This window comes from Halyomorpha halys, unplaced genomic scaffold (genome assembly GCF_000696795.3).
Source record: "Halyomorpha halys isolate HHAL.00 unplaced genomic scaffold, Hhal_1.1 Scaffold324.1, whole genome shotgun sequence".
Classification (NCBI taxonomy): Eukaryota; Metazoa; Arthropoda; class Insecta; order Hemiptera; family Pentatomidae; genus Halyomorpha; species Halyomorpha halys.
The window spans coordinates 915,441-927,302 of record NW_027112641.1 but is presented as its reverse complement, the minus strand read 5'-3'; the positions used below and the strand labels follow the sequence as shown (position 1 = coordinate 927,302).

The following is an 11,862-nucleotide window of genomic DNA, read 5'->3' as shown; positions in this document are numbered from 1 at the left end:
TATATATATATACCTATGTATTATATATTATTGTATTTTGCATTTGAATGAAAAATAAAGAGGTTTCGAAAAAAAAATAAATAAATAAATTAAATACCATCCCGGCAAAACAAGAAAATGAAATAGCCGGTATATGTATGTATATATATTTGTAAATGCCTTTTCTTTGCTCCAGGAGGTAAGAAAAAAAAATTAAAACATCAAGATGTTATAATTTGCCAACATATGTACATTCTCATCTGTATATTATAATTTCCTTGTTCTTATTTTTTTTAGGAGGTTAGGAAAAAAAATAAATTAAAACAATTTAGCATAATAATTTTACAAAAAAAAAACAAATGAATACATTTTAAATTTAACTTATTATTAAATTTAAATTTAATTTCACTTTACGAAATTATTTCTCTTAAATCAAAATGATTATTAACGAATCAGTGATTATTTTCACTCCAGCAGTAATAACAAAAATTTGCCTTATAAATTAAAACAGGAATTAGTTATATTTTCGATTCGTTTTTTATGAATCAGCCTGATAAAAATATTTGGAATATAATATTTAGTACAAATAGCAGCTATTCACTTAATCAAATGCACTTTGTCGTGTAATCATGCATCATGTAGTGAGGAATAAAAGGAAAATATTTAAAGCATTAATGACAAATATGATTTTGTTTTGGATAAATCATTTTATATAATGAAAGTATGATTTTGAGGTTTCGTTAATATCAGAATAGCTTTTTCATAAAAATATTTTAATCTGAAGTATGTCCTAATTTAACTAATTGTTTTTTGATTTTAGCTCCCAAATCAGAGGATAGGATGTCAATATACGAAGTAAGTAACCCACATTAATAGTGATGATTGTAACTATATAACTCTCTCTGAAGCCTGTTGCGTTTTCTGTTCCAGTGTTTGGACGAATGCTACTACAACGCAACTAAACAATTCGTAAGTATTCTCCGCATTACTTTAATAGAATATTTTCTAAATGACGCACAAAAAGCTGTGAAAATTATTTTTTAGAAGAGAGATTTTTACTAGCGATGGAAAGCTTTGTCATGCTAGGGGTATTCATGATGTTCTGTTAAATATACAATGTTTTACCGCATTAAATGTCATAAGCATAGGATTGCGAGCAGCCATATTTAAAGTCACGTTAAATGTTAAATACATAAGAGCTCCTAGCGGATTTTCTGAGCAAATTGTTTTATAACCCTTTCAAAACTTCTCGTTATTGTTTACTTATGAGTTTTGATTGATGTAGTTTATTTCAACATTCCTATATTGAGTGAAAAGTAAAAGTTTGGCAATCGAGTGCCTTGTTGATCATCTGACTTTTGAAGAAGAGAATCAAGATGAGCTAATTGACAACTGCCCTTATATTATTATTGTCATCCACTGCTTTATCAGTTATAAAAATTCCAAAACAATACTAACACAATTAAAACACAAACTGCGAGCAAGTAACCTTACACAACAAACAAAATGGTGTCGAGCTCAGCTGGTCTGTTACGTGACGTCATCCTCCATTTAGCAGACCTAGTAACAGACTCTCAACCATGTTATATGCTATTTTGTTTTAACATAATAAAAGACGGAAATATTTCTCCATCTAACATGAGTTTTTCCATTTAACACGCTTTAACATGTTAAACCAAAGTTCACGAATACCCCTGCTGGATCTACACATTTACCACTTACAGCAAATCCAAGACTTGTACAACAAGGTACACAAAGGAAGCAACAATACCTGAACCTATAATTTCATCCTTTGTTCTAGAATTTTAAGGGAAACTTTTTTATTTAATTACCTAGACATATAATATCATCATGAATATAAATATATATTTGTGCTATGTTAAAGCAAAAATAAACTGCTAAAGTTAATTAACAAGATTTGAAACAATGTATTTACACCAAATTGGTAGAATTTTAAAACATACAATCTTAAACAAAAGTTAATCATGGAATCCAAAGGTTAGGGAAATTTTTTAATTAACTAGAACATGGAGAGCACACATATTCTTCTGTTGGCAGTTTAAAAACAACATAAACTGAAAACAAACGTGTGAATGCAACACAGGCACCAATAGATTTGTGGAAAAAACAGCGACGAGTAGGCCACAAATTCTGGCCAACTACCAGCCGATCAAAGTAAACTATTCACACGCATGCATGTGCATAAATTTACCATTGTTTGGCAAACTACATCAACTTATTATTTGCCCACAGTACTAGAGATCTTTGGTCGGCGGCATGTTAAGTTCTTTGACTCCCTCAAATCTCTGACCAATCCACTCTTTCAATCATTGACACCAGCGCCCCCTCCAGTGCGCTAGCTGGACCTACATCCCCATAACCAATGAGAAACCCACCAGTGAAAGAGACAATTATTTATTTTTAAGTTTTTAGCAAAAAGTCAGAAAACGAAGTGCACCCCAGCACCTCTCATATTTTTATCACTTATATAAAATCCACAAATGTATACAGTTTTATTTTAATAATATCATTCTATAGAGGCTATGAAAAAAGAAAAAAAAAAAAAGTTTAGAGGTACTTTTACATTAAATCTGACACAGAAGATGCTATTGTCAAGAAGGTTAAACGTCTGGCTTCCTACCTTGTGCCCGTGGGTCTTTTATAAGGGGTAATTAAAATAAAATACTTCTCATTGCTTTTTTTTTATGCCATTTAAACAAAATTATATTTGGTAAATGATTTTCTATAATGCGCACATTCTAAATAAATAAATTATTTTCCTTGGAAACAAATCTTATTTTTAAATATCCCATACCCTTATCATTTAGACCCTTATTATAAATATCGACTACCAGACACCCGAAAGTTGTCAAACATCCCGACTTTGTGAGTAATCCCAAAATTTATAATATTCTAATAAAGAGAATTCCAAATTTCCTTCACTACGGCTATAGATAACCGTAAATTATTAAATTGCTGTCTTGTTTACAGGTAAATGAGAGTCCATAGCTTTACTATCACTGTAAAAGAAATACTATACATATTTCATATATAATTAAATTTTTTTTTTTTTTTCTAGCTGGACGATTTAAAACCAAATGAAGACGCCATGATCGAAGCGTTCCTGGAAGGCCTAGAATCTTACCCTCAATGGAAGGACACTGTTGTCAAATCGGTGAAAAATTGTGTCAATTCAGATTGTAAGTTTAACAGTATCAAGTATATTTTATAACTAGATATTTTGAAAATCCAGTTGTTAATACTTATTATTATTTATTACTACGTAAATTCAATGGATGACAAAGAATATATATTAGGAAATCACTTTGTTTTAAAAGTTTGTAGTAATGGATCAGAGAAGTATCTATACTGAATAATTCAAATCTGAATTTAAGAATGAGAAAAGAGACAAGATTTAAAACTCAGAGCTGAATCTGACTGGCATTGATGGAGTCAGCTGATTGTTGACAACCTAAACGAGCAATTGGCCTGGAAAAGACTACAAGCTGTTTCATCTCTTCATTACTCGATACTCTTTGAAACATTTTTCTTTATATATTGTTTTACCATATTTTTATTAATCTATTTTTAAAACGTTGCGATATTGCCATTAAAATTGTTTCTTCCATATTATTATTGTGTTTATTAAAACCTGAGAAAACTATAATACTTTTAAAGGTCGAAATGAAAAGCATTAAGATGAAATATAAACGCCACGTTTATCTCTTGTGTAACAGATAGTAATTCTATCAATATATAGTTTGGTTGTAATCTAAAACAAGAAAATCAAAACTATTCTTTTTCAGAATCATTACTTATCTGAACAAAATATTGAAGTCAACTTTAGCTGCCACATGTATAAGCCTTGACTTTGAACAGTCACACCTTCATGTAAACGGTACTACATAAACCTATAGATTCAACCTTCGTTCTGGAATTATCAGAAACTTTTTTATTTAATCACTTCGACATTAATTCATATCTTCATAAATATATACTTGTGCTATGCTAAATCAAAAATGAACTGCTAAAGTTAAAGTTAAATGACATATTTAGAGAATTGAAATAATTTATTTACACCGAATCGATAGAATTTTAAAATATACAACCTTAAGCAAGAGTTAATAATTAAATTCAAAGGTTGGGGAAATTCTTTAATTAATTAAATATGAAGAACACAAATATCCATCTGATGGCATTTTAAAAAAAATATATACTAATTGAAAACAAACGTGTGGATAGCAGGGCCCTTTGATTTTTGCTAAAAAACTGACACCCAATGGGTCGACCGTAAGTTCAGGCCAACTTGAACCGGTAATAACCCATCCAAACGGTTGTACACGCGGGAATCATGCCATCGTTTGACAAATGAGTAGAACCACCTTTAGACACATTTTCGTGTCAGAAGCGGTTCCGGTTCAAATCCGGCTTGGGTGGAATGACTTATTTCATGGCTGAATAATTATCAACTTTCTCACTCTGGCTAGAATAGCTTTTTTGGAAACTTGCAGCATAACTTGTCTTTCCTTCCCCAAATTGGAGGATATAAGGAAGTTAAACCCCAAATAAAAAAAAAAGAAAAGTTATGCAATTCTTTGAAGAGTATGCAATATTTTCCAGCCTATGGAGGAAATCAAATTCCAAAATCACGTACATCGAGAAGCATCAGAGAGGTACTACATACTACTTGATTAAACGAAATAGCTGAGGAATGCAAATCATCTCTGGTATAGGGAGGAAAGGTGTTAATAAACTGAGCCAGATATCCCGTTGATGTTACTTTATTTGAACCTGGGATGTTCCATGCTGGTTTTTTTGTTCGCTTTATGCATTAAATATAATTTCAACTTAAATAAGAATTTCTTCCGATAATAATCAAAGAAGAATGATTTACATTAGTCAAGTTATTCGTTACCACAATAATTGTCAATTTAACAATATGCCGAAATAAAATCTAAATTTTTTTTTAATTCTTATTATTTGAAGCTAATTTTTGGTTTTTGAAAACGTTAGAATTAAAATTTAATTTAAAACAAAGTGCTACATTGCTAAATGAAATTGACTTATTTATCCTGTTATTTGATCTAATTCCAATTCAATAATATTTATTTGAAGTTATTATTTTATTATTACTGAGTCTTATCTCTTCTACTGTTTAGATGAAATTTTTCTCTTTCAGATGTTTCAAGACTGAGAAAAGGAGCAAAGTGTAAGAGCGGGGTATTGGAGCTAGAAACCTGTTTGGGAAAACAGATGTATTTGGTATGTTTTAAATTTTTGTTTCATTTTTTCTTTTACAACAATCTCTTCTAGACTTTTTGCAACATGATTCTTGACCTATTTTAGCACAACATGTTCGGTTTTAAACAGAACGATCTTTATTGAACATAGTTCTTATTCATGTTCATTCAAACTCCTATAATCCTAAAATTAACCAACTAAAGTACTAAAATATCTTGTGTTTCAAATGTTAGAATTGGAGTACCCAAAAGATTATTTATAACTCATATTCACAGATTACTCTATAGATCAAGACAAGAAACTATTTGGAGTTGACAATATCTATTTGAAAAATTATTCAAATGCAGGAAATTTTGAAATTTGTTCAAAATCTCTTGGATGTAGATCTAGAAATCTAGAATTTATTCAAAATCTCTTGGATGTAGATCTATAAATCTATAATTTATTCAAAAGCCCCTGAATATAGATCTTGAAATCTAGATAATGAAATTCAGGCAGTCCACCAACAAGCCGAAACACTTTGTGGCGTAACAATCAGATTGCTAAAATACAGCAGGTTTAAAATTTGTGCACTGATCAACATAGGATAGATGATATATTGCCAAGACTGGGCTGTCAGAAATAAAAAGGGGAAAACAAACATGTTATTAATGTTTAATTACTTTTACTGAAATTAAAAGTTGGACAATATATTTTGGTTGTTATTAAACAATATTATTTTTTATGTTAAATTCTTCAGTAACATTGTTAATTGTACTGTTTTTGTTATTGTTTATTGCTTAGTAATAATCTATATTTTGTTTTCAGAATTGTCCTGAAGATGCTTGGCAAAGTAATAGTGAGTATATTTATTTAAATTTTCATTCTAGTGTTTTATTTTTAGGTAATTTACTGAAAAAAGAAAATTAACCAACCAGGGTGTTGAAATCAAGTCGGGAAACTGCAAACTGATGCTTCTGTCACTTTTTTAATTAAAACATTATTGTAAACTTTAACCAAGACTCCAACGCAGATTATAATAATTGAAGAGAACATGATTTAGAAAATATAGCCATGTAAAATCTATTGGTTCAATATTTTAAAACAAGATGAAAATTTAAACAAAATTTAATGACAGAAAATCTAGCAATGACTGCACTGGGCTAAATATTCAATTAATATCTTAATACTTCAGCTAAATCTAATGTAAATCATTATTTGCATTAACATTATATAAACCGTTCTTTCAAATTGAAAGTGTGTCAAAATAAATTCAAAATAACTTACTATAAATAAATAAAAAATTCTTTGTAAATTTTTTCTTTTTATTTCTAAATTAAATTATTTTAAACTAACTAAATTTTAATAATACGAAAATGGTTAAGGTGTGGTAAAAAAAAAAAAGAAACTCAATTAGTAAAAAAACCTATTTTGAGCCAATGTTTAACCCCTAACATTTGTAACAGAGAAAGAGAATATGAAATTAAAGTAACTTAAGGTGGGTCTAAAAAAATAAAAAAATAAAAATAAAATGTACAGTGAAAAGTATAAATAAATAAGAAATACAAAAGGTTAGAAGCATATTATGAAAAACAGAAGAAATAAGAAATAAAAAGTAGACAAATCAAATATAGTAAACACTAATAGACGGAAAATAAATGAAATAAGAATAAAATAAAGGTCAAGAAAAAATAAAAATGAATAAATGATAAAATAGGACATCCACTTTTTGGGTTGAGGCAGATGCGAGGTATCAACAGGGGAGTAGGAAAATTTAATATTTACCAAATAACAGGTACATTTGAATATAAAAATGATATAAAATATTTTTAAAGTAAAATAAATAAGAACTATAAGTAAATATTAAATATAATTATTTATTAAATTATAATATACATAAATAGATTATTAGATAAAAAAGAAAAAAAAATTAATGAAATATAGATAAAATGCAATAAACACAATAAAATTATAGTTATCGTTCATAAAAAAAAGGTAATGCAGTATGAGGCTGCCAGTATTTGTAGAGTGAAGGATCGCAACCAATTCTGACTATCCATCAGGTTTAATGGTGTTTCTTTGGCATTGTATTGAAGATTCAAATGTATTCATTCAACATTTTAATTGTGATTCAATGGGCCACTTTTAATTTATATTGTATGTAACTTAATGATTTTAATTTTATTTCTTAAAATAATCAATAGTCAATATTCAGTATTTCATTGAAATGTTGTTTATATAGTATTTAACAACTTTTTATAGGATTAGAATGCAGCAATGCAAAGGAAATCTACATCAAATGCACCCCTGATATTTGAACAGTTGGGCGATATTTTTTATAACACTTCTAATTATTTCTATGAACTAATTAAATGTATAATTTTCACAATTTCATGTTTTTTTTTCAACCTCTTATTTTACCCAAGGAGGCAACTAGAAAAAAGGTAAGAATTAAGGCAGTGTAGGATTTGTGCATTGCTTATCCAATTATCTATTTTACATTTATAAAATATTTTTTCTCACCAAATGCATTACTCTCTCTGATTTTTCAGAGTTAAGATTTATAAGAAAAATAAAAATAATTAAAATGTATTAATCAGCAACAATAGAGAAAAAAGCACAGTCAACTTTTATATGCCCTAGTATGCCCATTATAATATAAAAATTTTACTACAAGGGGTATATTATATTTTTGGATATCTTCCTTATTTTATACCCCTCACACAAAGATAAAGTTAAAATTTTTCTGGTGTATGGTTGACATTGGATAGTTAAGCTTTAACCTACTGGATGGATTGTGTTTGTGTGACTAATATTTTTGGTATTATAAACTTCAATTTGTTTTATAGTTTTTTTTTCATTTATCGTAGTCATAAAGTTATCCTTCTGTCTCTTATTCAATACTAATTATTGTTAGTTTCTACATACCTACTCTGTGGTGCCTAAATGATTAGCATTTATCATCATTACTATGTAAAAATTTGTAGCCATATTTGTAACATTAAAGATATGCAGAAGAGAATAGGTAGATTGAATAACATCAGCTGATTTTAAATTGATATGCAGTTGTTAACCTTACAACCTGCTTGAGTTAGTCTTTATTAATCCATTATTACAAAAAAATACTATAATAAAAATAAATCAACTAGGAGAAAAAGAAAATAATGTTATTTGATTCATAAAAGTAATAAGTGCATGTAATATGCACATTACACCTGTGGGTTACTTATCTTTTTTATAAATTCAAAAATATATACTGTTGATTTTATTAAAAAAAAAAAAGACAAAGGGTATGTTTCATGAATAGATGCCAACACCTGACTGACTCAAACAAAGGTTCCATGCCAGAGGAGTGGAGTCGCTATCTACTGTTTTATTTAAAAATCAAATAATAATACCAATTTTCTACAACACATACCTACTTTATTAGCAAAACAAAAATTTATATGAAATACATTTTTATTTTGAAATAAAGTTTCCTCTATTTAAAAAGTAGGATTCAAATAATTACTGCTTATATCAGGGAATTCAATATTGTGTTTTTTAGTTTATTATTAGCATGAATAAAACTTACCTTCATAAAATGATTACATCCGTGGTTAAACGACCACCTCGTCCTGGCCAGAAATTGAGGTATAAGTATTTCAAAGAGAAATATTATCAACAAATAATGACTGCTTTATGATATATCTAATATGAATAAAATGTTTTATTATGTATTTAAAAACAAAAATAGAATAAGACACAGTATGAACAAATTAATGACTAAAAAAAATAGCCTACTCCTGACCTGGTGAAGGTTGTTGATAAATCTGCAAACTTGTATATTACATAAATAAGAAAATTGTTAAATAATTAGTGTGTTGAAATATGAAAATAAATATTTCTAAATTACTGGGGCATTGTATCCTGAAATAGGAAAAAAAAATTAAATATTTGGACAAATCAATTGTTATAAGGATCAAAAGATATTTGTGTTTTAATTTAGGTTAACTACTCTCAAATGAGTATCACTATCACTATCAAATAAACAGTAATGGTTAATTTTTTTTTTGTGTGTGTGGGTATCCATTCCTTTTGCTGGGAATATGTGTGGCCTGCCCCTAAGCTGCTTCTTTTTACATGATACTCGATCCCTTGTCTTTCTAGGCAAATATGATGTTTTGTTGAAGGCTAGGAATGGAGAGCATTATCATTGCTCTGTGGAAGTAGTAAATGATTAACAACAGTTAATGATAGTTCCCTAAAGGTGGTACTGTGGCTTGTTATTGGCCTGAATAACCATGTATTGTGCTACTAGTTTATTGTAATACATGTGGACTGAACCATAAGTAAGATACTCTAAACAATATTCTGCACGATGAGATCAGACCTTTACATCTATCACAGTTTATTTTTACATCTAAACTATACCTAGCTGCGGTTGATTTAGTTACATAGGAAAGTGGAATTTTATTTTGATGTTTATTTATAATTACATCATCTAAACATGTATATTAAAGGGAAGGTATGTTAAAGTTTAGTTCAGTTAATGTTTTGTTTGAATCTTTAAACCTTAAATATTCAAACTATATGGATAACTAAAGTAGAAATTCTTAATGACCTAACATAACTTATAGATTCTAAACTTAAGTCCTTTGAAGTTTGAGATTCCAAATTTGAACAGAACCTTTGAAACCACTTTAGTCCTCTGGCCCATATACTATCAGAAGACCTCTGTGAATTGTTGGCTTACGAGGGAGGTTCTGACAATAGAGATGGATAAAAATAATTTTCACTCCAAAGTGTAATTTAAACATTTTTCAATTAAACAATTTTTTATGAAAGAAAGACTTTTTATATAAAAAATAAATAAAATAAAATAATTTTTTGAGAGAACAATTTAAAATTTGAAATCTTTATTGAACCCACATATGCAATAAGAAACCGACAAAAATTTTTTTTTTTTTGTTTTGTAATTTATATAACTATTTTAAGAAAAAACCTAATGTGGGTTTTATTTTATAATAAAGTGATTAAGAGGAATGCTGTGCATATTTATTTATCAAAATGAAAAATGTTGAAAAAAAATTATTGTTGAACATCAATTTCATAAAAATGTTGGTTGTTTCCTTATTCCTTATATGGGTCCAATTATAATTAACATTTTGATTGACATATTAATCTCATTTCGAATGTATATGTTATAATATATGTGTTGGGTGAGGTTTGAAAATTTAATTTTAAAAAATTGGCAAATATTTTTTTTCTGTAAAACGCTGTGCCAAGCATTGCTAAAGTAATAAAGCAATTGAGATATAATGTTTATAATAAATAATTAATTCTTGAATGTAAAACAAAGTCTAAATATTAATCCAACAAGGGTGGATCCAGATATTGCTTTTAGAAACTCTTGAAAAAAAAAAAATTAAAGGCTCTATATTTTGTTTAACTTCCTAAAGGAATCCTAGTAATTTATGTGAAATCTCCAAGAAAATCCTATTGGTTTCTCCAGGCCATGCAGAATTTTTTCCTTATTCAATTAGGGAGGAATTAAAAATATATAAAACAAATCTTGTTTTGTTTAGAATAAAAATATTTAGAATATAATTTTAAATTATTTTTAAAAAAATAAATAAAATGTCTCGTGTTTTAGAGAAAAGGGAAGCCTCACTCTTCCTCTCCTTGACTCACATTTTCTTTTTGAGTCGTAAATGTAAAAGAGTTGAACCCCATCTTATCCGAATGCCAGATTATCTGGAACTTTTTGTTGTGACAATTTCTTGCTGATATAATGTTTATTTTTTTATTGTGTTTCTTTAAATTTCGAAGAATAGTGTGAAGAAATTATCTCGTCGAAGTATTTCCGATAAAATTGTGACTCAAGTATTGTATAAAGAAACAGTGCGGGAAACATATCCAAAGATTCTGGATGAATTACTTTAAATTAATTTGTTTTCATTAAATTAAATTAATTTACTAACATATTTACTACAAACTTAGGTAAACATCATATATCATGGTCGAAACTATAGCAAGCAAATACAGCTCATTATAGTAAATAATGTTACTTTTAAGAATTTTTAATTTACTCAAAGCCAATTCTTAGAGGACCTAATGGCTAAGCAGTTTGGGCGGGGGCCCATGAGCGTTTGATTCAGAACGTTGTGGATTTGATTCTCACCTTGGCCAATCAATATTTATTTCGCGGTGGCCCCGAGAAATGAATCTTGACATTCCCACCCTTGAGTTGTATGGAGGTGCCAAACCAAAAAAAAAATTTCAAAAACAAAATTAGACAACGGAAGAGTAATTGTAACTCAGTACCAATTACAAACATAATTTTAACTTCGAATGGTATAAAAATACATTATGCAAATATTATTATCAAAATAAAATTCTAGAGAAATATTTATCAATTTTTTAATTTAGATTAGGTACATTTAATTCTGCAGTTTAAAATTCTAATCAATATGTAATATTGCTAGGACGAAATAAATGGTAGGGGTTTCTAATTTCGTGGGCCGTAGAATAACCATTACAATTCCTTATTTATGGGTCCTTTATTAGTCTATATTAGAACGAAGCATTTGTTCCTGAGGATGAAATATTAGACGAAACGTTGTTGAAAAAATTTTGTTTATAAATTAAAACTGGTGAACTTATTTTCCTTTCAATTAGAAA

At 28.2% G+C, this 11,862-nt stretch overlaps 1 protein-coding gene across 1 annotated transcript in view; it reads left to right on the top strand.

Annotated features, from left to right (window-relative positions):
- The window catches only part of LOC106681282 (uncharacterized), an 11,547-nt gene extending 3,959 nt beyond the window's left edge, over positions 1 to 7,588 (top strand). The window contains exons 4-9 of the mRNA XM_014421523.1: positions 800 to 834; positions 910 to 948; positions 3,059 to 3,179; positions 5,159 to 5,241; positions 6,028 to 6,058; positions 7,462 to 7,588. Coding sequence (XP_014277009.1) covers positions 800 to 834; positions 910 to 948; positions 3,059 to 3,179; positions 5,159 to 5,241; positions 6,028 to 6,058; positions 7,462 to 7,517 — 365 coding nt within the window. The 3' untranslated portion in view covers positions 7,518 to 7,588. The remainder of the gene's footprint in view (positions 1 to 799; positions 835 to 909; positions 949 to 3,058; positions 3,180 to 5,158; positions 5,242 to 6,027; positions 6,059 to 7,461) is intronic.
- The last annotated feature ends 4,274 nt before the right edge of the window (positions 7,589 to 11,862 follow it).